General features: G+C 40.1%; 1 protein-coding gene across 1 annotated transcript in view; it reads left to right on the top strand.

The window, feature by feature from the left end:
* The window catches only part of LOC132405209 (cyclin-dependent kinase-like 2), an 87,231-nt gene that overhangs the window by 25,440 nt on the left and 40,831 nt on the right, over positions 1–20,960 (top strand). Inside the window, exons 6-9 of the mRNA XM_059989899.1 lie at positions 3,195–3,334; positions 6,112–6,200; positions 10,147–10,294; positions 16,219–16,607. Of these exons, the coding sequence (XP_059845882.1) occupies positions 3,195–3,334; positions 6,112–6,200; positions 10,147–10,294; positions 16,219–16,607 (766 nt within the window). The remainder of the gene's footprint in view (positions 1–3,194; positions 3,335–6,111; positions 6,201–10,146; positions 10,295–16,218; positions 16,608–20,960) is intronic.

The raw sequence follows: 20,960 nt of genomic DNA, 5'->3' as shown, positions 1-20,960 counted from the left end.
GCTCAATAGTAAAAATATAACAAAGGCACAACAAATATGTTCACTATTCCCATATTAACATATTCTTTTGACACAATATTTTGGTCTAAAATCAATCTGGAAAATTTACAAAGAAAAATAAGAACTGAAACAACAAATTTTAGAAAATACTGTGTACACTTAAACACACTTAGATTAACACTACGTAGGACAAAAAGAGGAAGAGAAATAAAATACGTAAAAATTACGCAACAGTCACATAAAACTTCCAAGGGTATATTTTCATCAATGAAAACAGGATTGAGCACTCCACTTGAGCTCATACAATTTTGATAAGAAGTACACATCATGAAACTTAAACGAAAGTGCAGCCCAGAGAAATGAAGAAATTATGACTAGAGACGAAAAAGTTAACCAATGGAAGAGCACCACCCTACATGGAAGACATCTCCACGATCTGAGCTGACTTAATGTCGACAAGGACGTGCCAAACGCCTGGCTCAGAGTTGGAGACGTCTTCCCTGAAACAGGGTTCCTGGTGGCACTATAGGACCAGGTGGTTAACACAAAAAAAATCATCAAAATACAAAATAAAATACCAACAAATTCAAGACAATAAATGTAGAAAATGCCAAGATCCAACATGTTACAGGATCCTGAAGCAGCTTAACTCTGTCTAATTACTTACACAGGAACAATCATGTTTACCAAAATCCTGATTTAAAAGACACTATTCTATACTATAAATACAAGCCTAATCCAGTTTTCGAGCAGAGTCATACAAATTATATTATGACCAATCCATTATTATGGATAGGACAATCCATAATAACTGTCCAGATGAAATATTACAGGACATTACTTAATAGATATAGCCATTCCAAATTCACATAACATACAGAAATTAATAAGTGGAAAACACCGGAAATATGCTGAATTGAAAGAGGAAATTGAAAGACTTTGGAACATGAACAGGGTACACATTGTCCTGATAGTAATATCTACAACTGGTATCATCCAAAGTCACTACACAATAGGATTAAACAATTAGGCCAACACAGCGATAGTTATGTAAATCTTCAGAAAGCAACAACACTAAACACCACTAGAATGGTCTGAAAGTTCCTATCAATTGAGAAATATGTGTGTTGGGCTGTTTGGCTATGTCTGTAACTCAGGTTTTACTAGCTTGAGCTGAGAAAAAAATAAATATTGGGAACGTGAGATGAAGAGTCCTTGAAAGTGAGTCCAAAGGTTGTGGGAACAGTTCAGTGATGGAGTGAATGAAGTTACCCCTCTGGTTCAAGAGCCTGATGGTTGAGAGGTAATAACTGTTCCTAAACCTGGTGGTGTGGGTCCCAGGGCTCCTGTATCTATTCCTGATGAGAAGACAGCATGGCCTGGATTGATAGGGACCTTGATGATGATTGCTGCTTTCCTGCGACAGCGCTTCACGTAGCTGTTCTCAATGGCGGGGAGGGCTTTACCTGTGATAGACTGGACCGTATCCACTACTTTTGTATGATTTTCTGTTCAGGGGTGTTTCCATACCAGGCTGTGATCCAAACAGTCAATATACTCCTCTCCACATCTATAGAGATCTGTCACAGTTTTAAATGATGTTGAATTATTCCAAACCTAAGAAAATAGAGGCACTTTCTTCATAATGGCATTTATTGTATGTGCCAGGCTCAGGACAAGCCCTCTGAAATGATAACATCAAGAAATTCGAAGTTGCTGACCCTCTCCAGCTCTGATCCCCCAATGAGAACTGGTTCGTGAACCTCTGGTGTCCTCCTCCTGAGGTCAATGAGGTTAATTATCACCACCTTTGACTCGGCCAATGGCAGTAGTGTTGTCAGCACATTTAAATGTGGCATTGGAGCTGTGCTTAGCCTCACAGTCATAAGTGTAAAGTGAGTAGAGCACACAGCCTTGTGGTACATCTGTACTGATAGTGATTGTGGAGGAGACATTGCTGCCAATCTGAACTGATTGGGATATGCAAATGAGGTATTGAGGTATTGAGACCAAGGTCTTGATGTTTATTGATTAGTTTTGAGGGGATTGAATGCCGAGCTATAGTCGATAAAGAGTATCCTGATGTGTGCATCTTTGCTGTCCAGATATTCCAGTGTTGAGTGAAGAGCCAATGAGATGGCATCTGCTGTTGACGTATTGTGATGGTAGGCAAATTGGAATGGATCCCTGTCACTTCTCAGGCAGGAGTTGGTATGTTTCATCACCAACCTCTCAAAGCACTTCATCACCGTGGACGTAAGTGATGATAGTCTAGTACGAGAACAAAATAGAAGGAAGAAAGATTGGATAGTAGCAAGGGAATGTAGGGTAAAAATGAAAATAGAAGTGTTGAGATAATTAATGAATCTCCTACAGTAATTAGTTCAATTGTGAGATGAATACAGCATATATTTGATAGGAGCCAAATGTACACCTTTGGGAAGCAATTGGATGAATGTTAGAATCTTCTTAATCAGCACAAAAACAGATCAGCTGGTCTACAGAGTCCACATCAAAAGAAATTATTTAGTTTACTCCCACTTCCCAGATCAGTTTTCTCTGTATCCCTGTCAGTAAGACTTTAAGCTCCTATCCAAGTACCTCTTGCCTCCACCACCCTCTCAAGCAGGGAGTCCAGACCTTCCATCCCTTCCACCTTCCAACCCTTCACACACAGTACATTAAAAAAACCCACATCTCCTGATTATTCTACCGATGAAAAATATACAGAATGCCCCTTAATTACTGATCTCACTGCCAAGAGAGAAATGTCATTTGTATTCATCTTTTCTTGGCCTCCCACAATTTTGGACACCTTAGTGAAGTCTCTCCTCTATCTCTTTTGCTACAAAGAAAGTAACTGCTGCATCTTTTCATAGCCATAACTCTCTAGAAATATTTTGATAAGCCTCCTCTGTAAAATCAGCAACTTTTGGTATACAGCTTTTAATTAGGGAAGCGGAGTTACCAGGAATTTTAGAATGCTTGATTGTTATCATTATTTCTGCAACAAAATGTGGCCCATAAAGGGCCAAGTGCAAAATTGCCGCTTGGGGTAAAGATGAAATAATGGTCAATTAGCTATGTATTAATTCAGATTAATAATGATCTGTTTGAGGACACACAGTTTAATTATTAATGTGAGCTAACTTCTGAGCTGCCTTATTTTAATCTGCATTCTTTACTTTGATCAGGAAACTTAACGCCACGCCTCAAGAGTCTTTTTAGCAAAAATCCTATATTTGCCGGGGTATGTCTACCAGACGTCCAGAGACCAGAATCACCAGAAAAGAAGCTGGCAAAATGTAATCCTTTGTTGACTCTGCTGGTGAAGGTAAAAGTGTTTGAGGTGATGAATAATCATCAAATATCAGTAGGACGTCTTCTGTGACAACTAAGTTTTCCTTAAAAGAGGGTTTCAGTTCACAAAATACTACCCAGTGATTGAAAGGAGAATACAGTGCTTACTCACGTTTCTCACTCAGCTACTGTTACTTATTACAAACGGCTGAACTTGGAAACCATTGAGCTCCGTCAAAGTTTCTCCTTTATTGTGTCATGAAATTCCATTTAAATCTTCACTGCAGGAACAGTGAAATGATGGGTAAAGGAACCAAAGGTGTGGTGTGTGGGGAGGGGAATAAAATGAGGGGGGGGGATTGACAGGGGGTTTATTCCTACTGTCTTTAACCTTATCCTATTTCTTACTGCAATACCAGTGTGAGTCCAGGCAAAGAGACTGAAACTGATGCATAAACTAGATCTTTAATGTCAGTGGTGATATTTTTCATGTGGATATTCAAAATCCTTATAATTCTTAGAAGTGAGCTGTCAATTTGTTAGGGGACAGAGACAGAGAGTGCATTCTGCAAAGCAGCAGGCTCCACACTTACAACCCATTGCCTTTAAACAGGTGCCAAGACGTGCCCCCAAGTGTTGCAGGTGCCCACCATCTGTATTCAGATGGCTGAACTTCCCGCTATTGCAACTCAGTGGTCTCTGGTGAATGTGATTCTGACATCATAACCTTAGCTTTTGCAGCACCGCCATCTGGGAGGAGATACTGAGCTTGACAATATGGTGAAGCTAAATTAACAGTGGTGCAGATGCACCTGCTAACTCAGCATTATTTCCAGATTAGATGCGTGCATTAGTTCCAGACCACTGCATATCTTTCATGCAATTAAATGATCACCTTGTGTCTACTGGAGAACAGCAGACTTTCAGAATCAACTTTTAAATCCATGCACAGAATACAGAAATGTGAAAACAGATCCAAAAATCCCATGTTTCTAAGATACTGCCTGAAATGTCAGATATCCAAAGACCTATAAATTATTGACATTCATGCCTGTCCATTCATAAGTGCACGAATGCTGTCTCTCTGACATTTGGCCCATTTTCACAAACCTACAGAGAGTAATGTATGCTCTCACATTCCCACGGTCACATTCTCGTGCAGAGTTTTATTGGAGGCAGTCACATACCCTACTCTCAATCATACAGTCAGTGGCTATAAAAGACCCCGTTGTACCATTTGTGGAGTAGAGAATTGTTTACATCTGTCCACTTTTAGCATGTTCGCCAACATTCCCAATAGCAGAATAACTTTATTTAACTTGTAATTCTGGAGATGTTGGTCTGTGCAAATGTACTACTGTTTTCGTTTAAGTAGCAAGAGTCACCAGACTTCATATTGATTTGGGTGTCTCTGGGTGACATATGGGAAAGAAAGAATATAGTTTTATTGCTGACGTTAGGATGTCCCAAAGAATTTTACAACTAATTAAGTGCTTTTGAATTCTGGTCACAACTGCAATTTAGGAAATAATACTGCGAGATTCTACAAACAGCAATTATCGACTACAGAATCAGTATTCTTTAAATGTTGATTGAGAAGTAAATATTCTCAAACTTTAAAATGAAGATAATTCCCTTTATCCTCAAAATAGTACAAAGAAAACTTTTACATACTCTTCAAAAGGCAGACAGGACCTCAGCTAAACAAAAGCAACTCCAATTGAGTCGCCTGCGACTATACTCTCTGGAATTCAGAAGAATGAGAGGGGATCTTATAGAAACATACAAAATTTTGAAAGGGATAGATAAGATAGTAGGAAAGTTGTTTCCATTGGTAAGTGAAACTAGAACTATGGGACATTGCCTCAAGATTCAGGGGAGAAGATTTAGGATGGAGATGAGGAGATACTGTTTTTCCCAGAGAGTGATGAATCTGTGGAATTCTCTGCCCAGGGAAGCAGTTGAGGCTTCTTCACTAAATATATTTAAGAAACAGTTAGATAGATTTTTACATAGTAAGGTTATGGGGAAAAGGCAGGTAGATGGAGCTGAGTTTACAGACAGATCAGCCATGATCTTATTGAATGGCAGGGCAGGCTTGATGGGCTGGATGGCCGACTCCTGCTCCTATTTCTTATGTTCAATAATTCAGTACAAATTAGGTACTGCACTAGAATGCAAGTTTAGAGTTTTGTACTTGTGGTGAACTATGTGCCTGTCAGGACACGCCCCTGCTGACTGCTCCTGTGGCTCCTCCCACAGGCCCCTGTATAAAGGAGATCTGCGGCCTGACGCTCGGCCTCAGTCTCCAAGACATTGTATGATAGACACTCACTCCTGGTTCCTTCTTCCAGTCAATAAAAGCCGATATCTCGCCTTACGTCTCAGTGTGAGTTATTGATGGTGCATCAATTTTATTGACTGGAAGAGGTGGTCGAATCTGTCGCTGCGATCTACGTAGCAGTACTCAGGCCTCTGGAGTAGAACTTGAAGTCACAATGTCTGACTTGGAGAGGAACGTGCGATTTACTGAACTAATGAACTAATGTAGAGCCATGTGAATGAAGTGCCTTTATATCTTCTATGTGGTTAAGTTTCCTTCATAAAGTGAGGAACCCATTTGAAATGGTTTCATTTAACGAGTCCTGAATAAAGGTGCTGAATTCTGGACAGAAAGCTGCAGCTTTTGAGAACATTTGAGAACATTACCTGTTTTGTGCTTTATTTGTTAAAATCGGAGCTTTTAGTTCGCCATGGTTAGAATTTTTTTTTTCGTTGTAATGATTGATTGGAAACATGATGTTTTTACAGAAATGCTTACAGATGGATGCAGACAAGAGAGCTTCATCCACAGAGCTTCTAAAACACGAATATTTCACAGCAGATGGATTCTCAGAAAAGTGAGGACTTTTAAATGAGAAAGAAAACTATTTTAGTTGATATTTCAAACATTACTATTAATTTCTTTCTAAATGATTCAAGAAAAATCTACTAAGAAATGAGAGAATAACATCAATTTGCGGAGTTCAATTTTTTAAAACTATGATCATATGCGATCCCTTTTCTCTCTACCTGGTTACCAGCAAGTCATGAACCAAGTGCAGTGAGGAAACTAGTATTTATGTCTCTATCAGCCCCTTCGTCTGGATATTTGAGAAGGAGAGATGCTTGCTGTGGGAAGTGGGTTGGGATGATTAGGAAGAAGGTTAATGTATGGGCTGCAAACACGAGGAAATCTGCAGATGCTGGAAATTCAAGCAACACACACAAAATCCTGGTGGAACACAGCAGGCCAGGCAGCATCTATAGGAAGAAGCACTGTCGACATTTCAGGCCCACACCCTTCGTCAGGACTAATTGAAAGAAGAGATAGTAAGAGATTTGGAAGTGGGAGGGGGAGGGGGAGACCCGAAATGATAGGAGAAGACAGGAGAGGGAGGGATGAAGCTAAGAGCTGGAAAGTTGATAGGCAAAAGGGATTCACAGCTAGAGAAGGGGGAGTATTATAGGATGGGAGACCTTTGAAGAAAGAAAGGGGAAGGGGAGCACCAGAGGAAGATGGAGAACAGGTAAGGAGTTATTGTGAGAGGGAAAGAGAAAAAAATTATTAAAAATTAAAAATTAGAGATGGGGTAAGAAGGGGAGGAGAGATATTAACAGAAGTTAGAGAAAGCAATGTTCATGCCATCAGTTTGGAGGCTACCCAGATGGAATATAAGATGTTGTTCCTCCAACCTGAGTGTGGCTTCATCTCGACAGTAGAGGAGGCCATGAGTAGACATATCAGAATGGGAATGGGACGTGGAATTAAAATGTGTGGCCACTGGGAGATCCTGCTTTCTCTGGTGGACAGAGCATAGGTGTTCAGCGAAACGGTCTCCCAGTCTGTGTCGGGTCTCACCAATATATAAAAGGCCACACCAGGAGCACCGGACGCAGTATACCACACCAGCCGACTCACAGGTGAAGTGTTGCCTCACCTGGAAGGACTGTCTGGGGCCCTGAATGGTGGTGAGGGAGGAAGTGTAAGGGCAGATGTAGCACTTGTTCTGCTTACAAGGATAAGTGCCTGGAGGGAGATTGGTGGGAAGGGATTGGGGGGGGGGGGGATGAATGGACTAGGGAGTCGCATAGGGAGCGATCCCTGCGGAAAGCAGAAAGGGGGGGAAAGATGTGCTTGGTAGTGAGATCCCGTTGGAGGTGGCAGAAGTTACGGAGAATTATATGTTGGACCCAGTGGTTTGTGGGGTGGTAGGTGAGGACAAGAGGAACCCTGTCCCTAATGGGGTGGTGGGAGGATAGGGTGAGGGCAGATGTGTGGAAAATGGGAGAGATGTGTTTGAGAGCAGAGTTGATGGTGGAGGAAGGTAAGTCCCTTTCTTTAAAAAAGGAAGACATTTCCTTCATCCTGGAATGAAAAGCCTCATCCTGAGAGCAGATGCAGCGGAGGTAGAGGAATTTCGAGAAGGGGATAGTATTTTTGCAGGTAACAGGGTGGGAAGAGGAATAATCCAGGTAGCTGTGAGAGTCCATGGGCTTATAGTAGACATCAGTAGATAAGCTGTCTCCAGAGATAGAGACAGAGAGATCAAGGAAGGGGAGGGAGGTGTCGGAAATGGACCAGGTAAATCTGAGGGCAGGGTGGAAGTTGGAGGCAAAGTTGATGAAGTCAACCAGCTCAGCATGCGTACAGGAGGCAGTGCCAATGCAGTCGTTGATGTAGCGAAGGAAAAGTGGGGGGCGGATACCAGTATAGGCTTGTTCCACGGTATGGACTGTTCCACAAAGCCAACAAAAGGGCAGGCAGAGCTGGGACCCATACGGGTACCCATGGCTAACCTTTAGTTTGAAGGAAGTGGGAGGAGCCAAAGGAGAAATTATTAAGAGTAAGGACCAATTCCACTAGACAGAGGAGAGTGGTGGTAGAAGGGAAATGGTTGGGTCTGGAATCCAAAAAGAAACGGAGAGCTTTGAGACCTTCCTGGTGGGGGATGGAGGTATATAGGGACTGGACATCCATGGTGAAAATAAAACGATGGGGGCCAGGGAACTTGAAGCTTGCTCTGCTCATACCTGAGCTTTGCAGTGGTTCTGAGAAGTAATAAATGAAGATTACATTTGCTAAATGCAGAAACTGAAAGTAATCATGGGAAGGGAATAGATAAAAGTGGAGGTTTGCCTTTCTTGAGGAACGTTGCCTTGAAAAGTGCGAAAATACTGTTGGTGGCGATAGAGGAGTAAACTAGTGTACTCAGACCTTTGGCAAAAAAGGGGATGATGTGCTTTTTGATGACATTGCAGCTGACATGGCAGAAATGGCAACAGATAATCTACTTAATTGGAGGGTGATGGTGTGGAAGATAAGGGCAAGGGAATTTTTTTCAGTTTTCTGGAAGGGAGGGAAAGGATTGAAAGCAGAAAGTCTGGTAATACAAAGGATGGGGGTGCTATCAACTTCAATATAGGGAAACTTAGGCTGAGGGGAAAGAATGATTGACTTGGAAGGGGGCTCGCCAGGACAAATAATTCAAAGGTATGGAAACGAAGAATAAAATGGAGTCATTACAAAAAGCTTAAGGAGAAGTGATATGGTCAACATAGCTATGGGTCTGCTGATCCTAGGACTGACGGTGTTGCTGATCTATACCCTAAAATTGTCAGCGTGATGGTGCATGACAATGCAAAGAAATTGCACAACTTTCATGAAAATTATGTAGTTAGGATTAAGAAAGTAAAACCAAGTAGTTGATTTTATTAAATATATTGCACACATAGGTGGGGACAAAGGGAGGTAATATTGGGATTCAGAGTAATGCTAAGCAGTGTGAAATGGCGTTTATATCAGCAGGCTTGCTTGTGAGATTGGGTGGAGGCTGAGACAAGCTGTGTGGATTAGGAGAACAAAGCTTGAGGTTCTAAAGGTGCCAAAGAGACACAGACCTGATTTTCTGTGATGGGATCCAGTGGGAGATCTTAGGAAATGCCAGTGAATTGTAATTGAGCCTCCCACTAGGCAGAACTGAGTCTGCTAAGCAACAACATCACTGTCTCCATTAGCATATCCTGGTTAGGGTGCTGCAGCCTCAGGTGGTAATAAGATAGGAATTGTCACACTTACAGTTTGCAATGAAAGGCCAGCGAGGAGTGTGCAGCTCTGAAAATAGGGAAAGGGTCCAACATGCCAGTGAAGGGCCATGGTTAAAGACATGTCTCTGGAGGTGGACACTGCTGGAGAATAGGTAGAACTCACGTTGAGATCAAAATTTGTTGATATTCGTGTGGAAGGGAATGAAGCTTGAGATCTCTTCTGAGAACTGAATATCGGGGTTGCAGACAGAATCAGAATAGACAAAGAGTCCAAGATAGTGTGTGAAACTTGTAAAATAAAGAGAGTTAGCAGCTAGAGATGGGAAATAAAGACACAGAGAATGATGGATTATATCCTAGAGCTGTTGAAACTTGCAAATCTTTGACATCTGTAAGCAAGAACATTTTTGTGAAAAGGTTAATTGAGATGCTTGTCAGATAATAATTATATTTTACCGTGAAAATACATCTTACTTTGTCCTGGAATGCACTGGAAAATGTTTAGAAAGCCAGCAGACTAACCAGTGGAGACCTGAATAACATGTATAGACTGCAGGGCAAACTAGTTGGGAACTGAAAATGTTGCTTCAATGAATCAGGCTAGTGATGAAACTAAATGTTATTTGCAGAAGTTAACTTAGATTTCTTCATTAATTAAAAACACTGCAGATGCTGGAATTTTCGAATGATACCAGAAAACGCTGGAAGCACTCAATATGTAAGGCAGTATCTTGAAAAAGGATATCCTTGTATTTCCAGATTTATCCCAGAGATTCAAGCTCAGGTCCTCAAGGATATGAAAGATAATCTGCTGTTGATTAGAAAACGTAAAAACATCAGCAAAGAAATTTCAGAATATGAGAAGACACTGCTAGCTATAAAACAATGCACTAAAAAGCATGGAAAGGTGAGTTACTTTTGTTCCATTACAATTCTAAACCTCTTGTTTGAGTGAACATTTATTGACAGTGATTTTAGAAAAAGGATTGCTGACTGCAACAGGAGTTAGAGAATAACATTTTGTTGCTAGAATGTGAGGTAGAATCAAACCTGCATTATTGGTGGGGTGGGGGGAATCTTTTTTGCCACTAGCTGTAAGGACCTAACTTGAAACTTTTTTGGATGAACCCTGCTGATCAACTTGAACCTACATTAGTGAAGCTCCAAACTGCTGCTAGTAGAATTAAACCTTAATTTATAGGATGACTTGTTTGGCAGATGTTGCATGGGTACTTGAGCTGGATCATGGGTCATGGGTAAGACGAGGCTCTGAAACTGTTGCGTTAACAAGAAATAGCTTCAAGTAGCAACCGATAGGAAGGGAAATGTGTCTAGAACCTTATAGTGTTAATGTTATTTCCAGTTAAAGCAAAAGATTTACAAACGCTACATCTGCCAAACTGGCCAGCCTATTGTGGTTTTAAAAGCACAAACATGAGGAAATCTGCAGATGCTGTAATTCAAGCAACACACACAAAATGCTGGTGGAACTCAGCAGGCCAGGCAGCGTCTATAGGGAGAAGTGCTGTCGACGTTTCAGTCTGAGACCCTTCGTCAGGACTAACTGAAAGGAAAGATAGTAAGAGATTTGAAAGTAGGAGGGGGAGGGGGAGATCCAAAATGATAGGAGACGACAGGAAGAGCAGGGATGAAGCTAAGAGCTGGAAAGGTGATTGGCAAAAGGGATACACAGCTGAAGAAGGGAAAGAATCATGGGATGGGAGGCCTAGGGATAAAGAAGGGGGGAGGGGAGCACCAGTGGGAGATAGAGAACAGGCAAAGAATGATTGTGAGAGGGGCAGAGAGAGATAAAAAAGGAAGAGAGAAAAAAAGAAAAAAGTGGGGGAATGAATGAGTGAATAAATAAATAAATAGATAGATAGATAGATAGATAAGGGATGGGGTAAGAAGGGGAGGAAGGGCATTAACAGAAGTTAAAGAAATCAATGTTCATACCATCAGGTTGGAGGCTACCCAGCCGGTATATAAGGTGTTGTTCCTCCAACCTGAGTGTGGCTTCATCTTGACAGTAGAGGAGGCCATGGATAGACATATCAGAATGGGAATGGGACGTAGAAATAAAATGTGTGGCCACTGGGAGATCCTGCTTTCTCTGGCGGACAGACAATAGACAATAGGTGCAGAAGTAGACCATTCGGCCCTTTGAGCCTGCACCGCCATTCTGAGATCATGGCTGGTCATCTACTATCAATACCCAGTTCCTGCCTTGTCCCCATATCCCTTGATTCCCTTATCCATAAGATACCTATCTAGCTCCTTCTTGAAAGCATCCAGAGAATTGGCCTCCACTGCCTTCTGAGGCAGTGCATTCCAGACCCCCACAACTCTCTGGGAGAAGTTTTTCCTTAACTCTGTCCTAAATGACCTACCCCTTATTCTCAAATCATGCCCTCTGGTACTGGACTCTCCCAGCATCTGGAACATATTTCCTGCCTCTATCTTTTCCAATCTCTTAATAATCTTATATGTTGCAATCAGATCCCCTCTCAATCTCCTTAATTCTAACATGTACAAGCCCAGTCTCTCTAACCTCTCTGCTTAAGACAATCCTGACATCCCAGGAATTAACCTTGTGAATCTACGCTGCACTTCCTCTACAGCCAGGATGTCCTTCCTTAACCCTGGAGACCAAAACTGTACACAATACTCCAGGTGTGGTCTCACCAGGGCCCTGTACAAATGCAAAAGGATTTCCTTGCTCTTGTACTCAATTCCCTTTGTAATAAAGGCCAACATTCCATTAGCCTTCTTCACTGCCTGCTGCACTTGCTCATTCACCTTCAGTGACTGATGAACAAGGACTCCTAGATCTCTCTGTATTTCTCCCTTACCTAACTCTACACCATTCAGATAATAATCTGCCTTCTTGTTCTTACTCCCAAAGTGGATAACCTCACACTTATTCACATTAAACATCATCTGCCAAGTATCTGCCCACTCACCCAGCCTATCCAAGTCACCCTGAATTCTCCTAACATCCTCATCACATGTCACACTGCCACCCAGTTTAGTATCATCAGCAAACTTGCTGATGTTATTCTCAATGCCTTCATCTAAATCATTGATGTAAATCATAAACAGCTGTGGTACCAATACCGAGCCCTGTGGCACCCCACTAGTCACCACCTGCCATTCCGAGAAACACGTATTCACCTTTACCCTTTGCTTTCTATCTGCCAGCCAGTTTTCTATCCATGTCAATATTGTCCCCCCGATGCCCTGAGCTCTGATTTTAGCCACCAATCTCCTATGTGGGACCTTATCAAATGCCTTCTGAAAATCGAAGTACAATACATCCACTGGATCTCCCTTGTCTAACTTCCTGGTTACATCCTCAAAAAACTCCAACAGATTAGTCAAGCATGATTTGCCCTTGGTAAATCCATGCTGGCTCGGACCAATCCTATCACTGCTATCTAAATATGCCACTATTTCATCTTTAATAATGGACTCTAGCATCTTCCCCACTACTGATGTTAGGCTGACAGGACGATAGTTCGCTGTTTTCTCCCTCCTTCCTTTCTTAAAATGTGGGATAACATTAGCCATTCTCCAATCCTCAGGAACTGATCCTGAATCTAAGGAACATTGGAAAATGATTACCAATGCATCCGCAATTTCCAGAGCCACCTCCTTTAGTACCCTAGGATGCAGACCATCTGGACCTGGGGATTTGTCAGCCTTCAGTCCCATCAGTCTACTCATCACTGTTTCCTTCCTAATGTCAGTCTGTTTCATTTCCTCTGTTACCCTATGTCCTTGGCCCATCCATACATCTGGGAGATTGCTTGTGTCTTCACTAGTGAAGACAGATATAAAGTACATTAAATTCTTCTGCCATTTCTCTGTTTCCCATAACAATTTCACCCAATTCATTCTTCAAGGGCCAACATTGTTCTTAACTATTTTCTTTCTCTTCACATAGCTAAAAAAGCTTTTGCTATTCTCCTTTATATTCCTGGCTAGCTTGCGTTCGTACCTCATTTTTTCTCCCCGTATTGCCTTTTTAGTTAAGTTCTGTTGTTCTTTAAAAATTTCCCAATCATCTGTCCTCCCACTCACCTTAGCTCTGTCATACTTCCTTTTTTTAATGCTATGCAATCTCTGACTTCCTTTGTCAACCACTGTGGCCCCTTTCCCCCCTTTGAATCCTTCCTTCTCCGGGGGATGAACTGATTTTGCATCTTGTGCATTATTCCCAACAATACCTGCCACTGCTGATCCACTGTCTTTCCTGCCAGGGCATCCGCTCATTTAACTTTGGCCAGCTCTTCCCTCATGGCTCCGTAGTCTCCTTTATTTAATTGCAACACTGACACCTCTGATCTGCCCTTATCCCTCTCAAATTGTAGATAAAAACATCATGTTATGATCACTACTTCCTAATGGCTCCTTTACTTCAAGATCACTTATCAATTCCTGTTCATTACACATCACCAAGTCCAAAATAGCCTCGTTCCTGGTTGGCTCAAGCACAAGCTGTTCCAAAAATACATCCCTTAGACACTCCACAAACTCCCTATCCTGGGGTCCAGCACCAACCTGATTCTCCCAGTTCACCTGCATGTTGAAATCCCCCATAAAGACCGTAGGTGTTCAGTGAAACGGTCTCCCAATCTGCGTTGGGTCTCACCAATATATAAAAGGCCACACTGGGAGCATTGGACGCAGTATTGGGATAATATTTTTCCTTTCCCCTGGAAGCTTTACACCCCATACTTAAGTGTCTCCAAGTCAAATCCAGAAAGTGGTCTTAAGTCTGCCTTGTCTGATACAGACTGATTCTCTGTCCACAGGCCTGCCTTCTGTTTGCACACGTCTGATGTATATAAGCATGTTTAAGAAATGAAGAATAGGTAGCTCTAAAGTTTATACTACTAGATTCACATATCCTGGCTACACAAGAGGATAAGAAGTGTAGCATTATTTGTCACATATACATTGGAACATACAGAGAAATGAGTTGTTTACATCAATGACCAACAGTCCGAGAATGTCCTGGAGGCAGCCTGCCAGTATTGCCATGCTTCCGACACCAGTGTGGTGTGCACACAACTTACTAACTCCTACGCTTTTAGAACGTGGGAGGAAACCAGAGCACCCAGAAGAAACCATGTGGTTACGGGGAGAATGTACAAGCTTCTCATCGACAGCATTGGGAATTGAACCCTGATCATTGATGCTGTAAAGTGCTATGCTGTTCAAAGCAAGACAATAGCAATTTAGATTGGACCTCCCTGTTCTGAAAGGTATCACTGTGCAAGAGCAGAATGAGAAACATTAAAAGCTCCACTATGATATCTCTTGATCTAGTTAATAAAACAGTCTGTCTAATTCAGGAATTCATTTACTGGGATAACCCAGTGGTTGGGAAAACTAAAATTCTAATCTTCTAAATGATATCTCCACAATATTAGAAGGCTTATTTTACTAAAAGCTCTTAATAATTTGTTCTCAATGTTTCACCTTTGACAGTTCTACCCCTAATTAAGGTAGTATTATCTAGAGAATTAGCTCCTACAGCCTAACTGGCAATGGCAACAGCACGGCTCAGTGATTTTCTGCTAATGGTATAAATAATGAAACAATGATATCATGGCTGAATTAGTGACTAAAGTTTTCTTCCACTTGAGACATACACTATATGTATTTTTTGTAGTTTTGTTGGTGGAATATTATTTTGATGTTTATGAGAAACTATTTTTGTATGCATTTATCTAAAACTATAATATTTTGACCCTAATTTATTTAATTTGGAAACACATCAGTTGTGCCAGCTGTTTATTTCCTTAATAGACAAAATTAAATTACCTCATGAAATTTTGAAGGAAAATGCCACATTTTCTAAATAATAGATTGATATTTAAATAAATAAAAAGTGATTATGTTTTCTTCATAATATGTCCCTATTTCCAATGTAGAACAGATTTGGAGTTATTTAATATTTAAAATATTCAAATATATTCCATTCAAATTTATTAAACAGACTGAATTAGCAAGATCCAATACAGTAACTGACCAAAGTTATATGTTAGGCTATTAATTCTACTCCATTTAATTTGTTTAAAGTATAACATGCATGATGAATTGAGATAATTATTAGAAGTGAGATATAGATCTGGCTTTAAACTGCAGTGTGCAGTACCAGTTATGCACACTATTAGCATACAATATTAACAATATAAATTACTACATTTTTTGCTCTTTCATCTATTTATAGCTTAGTTAGACACTGTAAATTGCCCCCAGTGTGTAGGTGAGTGACAGAGCAATTTATGATAATGTGGGGAAAATTAAAAATGGGAATTGCTACAGAATTAGTGTAATTGGATGGCAATGATTGGCGTAGGGTAAAGGGTCTGTTCCTGTCTCATATCTTTTTATGAAAACATAACTTAAAATAAGTTAAAATCAATGCTAAATCATTTAGGATTGAAGTTGGAAAATAGCTTTTCCAATTTCAGAACTCAGACCACGAATGTGGCAGCATTGGCAGGATCAAATAGTTGAAGTTTCTGATGCCAGGTGTGGTTGACTTACCATGATAAATCAGTTGCCACATTTGGCTGACAACTTGTTTTCACCTGTTTCATTTTACTTTTTGTTACACTAGGATAAATTTAAAACATATACACACGATGGCCAATATTAAAAACAGATTGGACTTATTTGGGAGCTTGATCAAAATTCAACCAAGATTGTTCCAAAAGGACAAATTATCTGTAACAATAATTTAAAAATGAACTTACTTACAAATTAAGTTACTTTTCACACGCTAATCATTCAAAACACACTTTCCTCTTTATATAGGACACAACAAAGGATAGAGAGCCTAAAAGCAGGAAGTACAAACGTATTAGCTCAAAAGCCGATCAGGTAGATCATCCAACTGTTTGGAAATCTTCTCCAAAGCCTCGGGAAGATGCTGTGGGAAATCTTTCTTCAGTTCCTGAAGAAATAGAAGGAAGTCTCATGGGAACCGAAGGAACTCCTACTGGAACTGACGGAAGGTCTACTAATGGCAGTAACACAAGTCCAGCAGTTATTTCCCTGAAGGATTTGAACACTGGTGTGGAAGGTTTGAACACACCAGTGACAACTATCCCTCCCATTAGCATGCATGCCAGAATAACCACTTCTGTGTCTTCTAACAAAAATCTCAATAATGACACCAATGAAACTTCAATTTCGAACTCAAGGTAACTATCAGGAAAGTATGTGACAAGACTCTGTAAACAGTACAATTGTGAGTAATCCATAAATAGATTTTCTTGTCGGACTGTGCTTTGTCACTAAGAAACATTTTATGAATGCTCTGTTGAAGATGTATTTAGTTGTTAATTTGCAGGCTTTATCTACAGGTTACAGTAGTGCGTGGTGGCAAGCACCTGAGCAGAACCAAAATGACAATGTATCCAGTGTAATTGCTTTTCTTTGGCGCAGGATCATCGGTGGGGGGGAGGGGGACTGTGTAAGTGGAAAACAAGGGAAAAAGTCATCCTATCGTTTTAGTATATCATGGATCTCATACATTTGAAAGCTTATAAAGGATTCTTTTCTCACTACCTACCTTTTATTTGAAGGCTTATAAAGCCGTGCCTATAAAAAGAATTCACCTCCCCCCCACATCCCCAGAAGTTTTTGTGTTTTATTGTTTTACAACATTGAATCACAGTGGATTTCATTTGGCTTTTTTGACACTGATCAACTGAAGAAGTCTTTTGTGTCGAAGTGAAAACAGATCTCTACAAAACTATCAAAATTAATTACAAATATAAAACACAAAATAATTGATTGAGTAAATATTCACCCCCTTTTAATAGAACACACCAAATTATCACTGGTGCAGTCAATTGGTTTTAGAAATCACATAATTAGCTAAATGGAGATCTGATTTGGAGACCTGTGTGTTGTCAAGGTTTTTCAATTGATTGCAGTAACAATACACCTGTATCTGGAAGGTTCAGCTGCTGGTGAGTCAGTATCCTGGCAAAAACTACACCATGAAGACAAAAGAACACTGCAAGCAACTCTGTGAAAAGGTTATTGAAGAGCACAAGTCAGGATATGGATATAAGAACGTTTCCAAGTCACTAAATATCCCTTGGAGTACAGTTAAGTCAATCATCAAGAAATAGAAAGAGGTTTTCCGGTGACATCATCGTCGAGAATGGCAGCTTAAGTCACTAGCTCCTCCGGAAAAATGCATATTAAGCCCCATTAACCCATCAAATATAATATTTTTCGAAAAATATTTGAACTGAAAAGAAGGGCAAGAATGGGGAGAAGAAATGGAAATAAAAAAAGTGACACTGCGAGGCTGCCACTGGGCCTCTTTCAGATGAAGCGATGAATGTCTTCGAAATCCTGAAAGAAATAATGGAGGTCCAGAAAGATATAAAGCAGCAGCTCCGTGATATTAAGGCAGAGCTCGCCAGCGTTAATCAAAAAATAGCGGTGGCAGAGACTCGCATTGAGAAGGTGGAAGACCGCTTTCAAAATGTGGAACGGATACTGAGCAAGATAATAAAAATCATACATCACCAAGAAGGTAAACTGCTTGACCTGGAGGGAAGATCATGGCGGAACAATATCAGAACCTACAACGTTCCCGAAGGACCGGAGGGCCCATCTATGACAGAGTTTGTCGGAAACTTACTGCGGGACGTGCTGGAGCTTCCCCCGGCTATGGAGCTGGAAGTCGAAAGAGTGCACCGCGTGGTCATCCCAAAACCTACCAGGGATAGAAAGCCACACTCAATTATAATTAAATTCCTTCGGTACAGCACCAAGGCGGAGATTCTACGAAAGGCCTGGGGTAAGAAGAGAGTGTTTTTAGAGGATAAATTAATATATTTCGACCAAGATTACCCCCCCCACCCCCGCGGTCCTCCAGAAATGCAAAGAATACTCCGAAGTAAAGCGAATACTAAAGCAAAATAAGATTAGATTTCAAACTCTGTACCCTGCTAAACTTCGAGTGTTTTATGACAACGGGACACGGTTGTAAACCAGACAGTGGAAGAGGCGACTACAGACATGAAGGCCAGAGGGTTGCCCGTCAGCATGACCAAAACGAAGGTAAGCCTGGCTGAGGAATTGTCCTGTTTGGCTTGGGAAATAGTGCGAGAAACAAGAAGGCAGGAGACGGGAGGAGGCCGAGAGAAACATATCAGGAAGAGACTGGGAGTTTCCCAAAGACAGTCCTCACCCCCTTTAGAAGAGCCATAACGTTTGGCTAACTTTAAAAATGTTGAGAAGCTAAACAGAAGCAAAAGTACATGGTGATATACCTATCTCGAGAAATACTTATTATAATGTGGATTTTATATCACTTAGTTGTTATTCTTTATTCGCTCACTTATTCCTTTTTCCCCACCAAAATGAGAATATATATATGTGTGTGTGTGTGCATATATGTGTATGTTTGTAATGTGTGTGTGTGTGTGTAATGGATTTGTTCACTGACTTTTATGAATACTGCAATGGGGGCCCTCAACTCACAAATAGGAGGGGTTATCCCCCACAGCTAGACATTTCCTCTAGCTCAACGCAGGGTCATTTACCAGAGACCTCAGCCTTGGAATAACACGTTTGTTGCCATTTTTGTTATTATTTGAGTTTCTTGGTTCTTATTTGTTCAGGGAGTAGATCGATTAAGTTTTATTCTAATTTCAATGATACATTGACAGATAAATACAGATTGCTAAGGACAAGGTAAAATTCATTTCTTTTAATGTAAGTGGGCTATTAAATCCAATCAAATGTAAGAGAATTTTATCCAGAATGAAAAAAGAACAAGCCCATGTAGTATATTTACAGGAAACTCATTTAAGTGATAATGAGCATAAAAAACTAAAGAGAATGGGCTTCACTAATCTGTTTTTCTCCTCATATAAATCAGGACATAGGAGAGGAGTTGCTATTCTTATCTCAAGTAAGCTAAATTTTGAAAAAATATTCGAAATGGGAGATAAAGAAGGCAGATATACTCTGGTAAGGGGGAATATGGATGGAAATTCAGTTACTCTGTCAAATATATACCGCCGGGAAGTGATATTGGTTTCTTTCAGAAAATTACTGATATTACGGTAACGGAAACAGAAAGTTTCCTGATATGTGGGGGAGACTTAAATTTACAATTACAACCAAACTTAGACTCTTCCAATAGAAAAACCTATGAAACAAAATCTTTACATAAGAAAGTTAATACACTTTTTGAGGATGTTGGTTTAATAGATATATGGAGGGACCTTTTCCCTGACAGAAGGGATTACACTCATTATTCTGCTCCACATTCTGTATATACAAGAATAGACTATTTCATAACATTTGGAAAAGACAAAGACAAAATAAAAACCTGTGGAATTGGGACAATAGATGTAAGTGACCATGCACCTATATATTTATCTGTTGATTTTGACCTACAACCAAAGAATACCACTTGGAAACTAAATTCAAGTCTACTCAATGATCCGTACTTTAAGGAACAAATTAAAAAAGAAATTGGTCTCTACTTAGAATTTAATGATAATGGAGAGGTTTCACCTCCCATTTAATGGAATACTCTGAAGGCGGTCTTAAGATTGAAAAATTGTAGCGATATCATCATATAAGAAGAAAATAAGGAATAAAACATTAGAGGAATTACAAAATAGGCTGAAGGAACCAGAGAAAAACACAAATCGAATTTGGCACAGGATACATTAGGGGAAATTTTAAAAATTAGGAATGGAATAAATAATTTGGCTACGCAAGAAATCAGGAAAAACTTAATGATTCTGAAACACAGACATTATGAAAGTGGATCGAAATCTATGAAAATACTGGCGTGGCAACTGGAAAAAAAGATAGCAGAAAATACAATTCATAGAATTAGGGACCCAAGAACGAAAATGATTAAAAAAAAAAGCTAAGTGAAATTCAAGAAGCTTTTGAAGTGTTTTACAAAATGCTATATTCCAAAGTTCCAGTGGGGAGCATAACCTAAATTGATACCTTCTTGAATTCTCTAGAGTTACCCATTTTAAGCAAAGAACAAGATAGAAGGATGACTGCTGACATAACTGAAGTTGAATTAAAAGCTGCAATTAGTAGGCTTAAATTAAGCAAGTCACCAGGATCAGATGGGTATATGGCAGAGTGGTACAAAGAATTTAAAAATGAGTTAATTCCTGTTTTACTCCCCACACTGAACTGGGCTCTAAAAAAAGCACAAATGCCACCCAGTTGGAAGGAAGCGATAATCTCAGCTATACCAAAAGAAGGCAAGGATAAAATGGAATGCTGGTCATTTAGACCAATATCTGTTCTTAATGTAGATTTTAAGTTATTTACCTCCATCATGGCCAAATGATTAGAGGAGTTTCTACCCATACTGATACGTAATGATCAGACAGGTTTTATACGACAACGCCAGACTCAAGACAATATACGAAGGACACTTCACATTATGGATCATATACAAAAAAATAAAATCGAAGCAATAGTGATAACCGTAGACGCTGAAAAAGCATTTGATTCGGTTAATTGGAATTTTCTTTACAGAGTTT

Source organism: Hypanus sabinus, chromosome 15 (genome assembly GCF_030144855.1).
Source record: "Hypanus sabinus isolate sHypSab1 chromosome 15, sHypSab1.hap1, whole genome shotgun sequence".
Lineage (NCBI taxonomy): Eukaryota > Metazoa > Chordata > Chondrichthyes > Myliobatiformes > Dasyatidae > Hypanus > Hypanus sabinus.
Note: the sequence above shows the minus strand (reverse complement) of the source record. Positions and strands in the feature narration are given on the sequence as shown.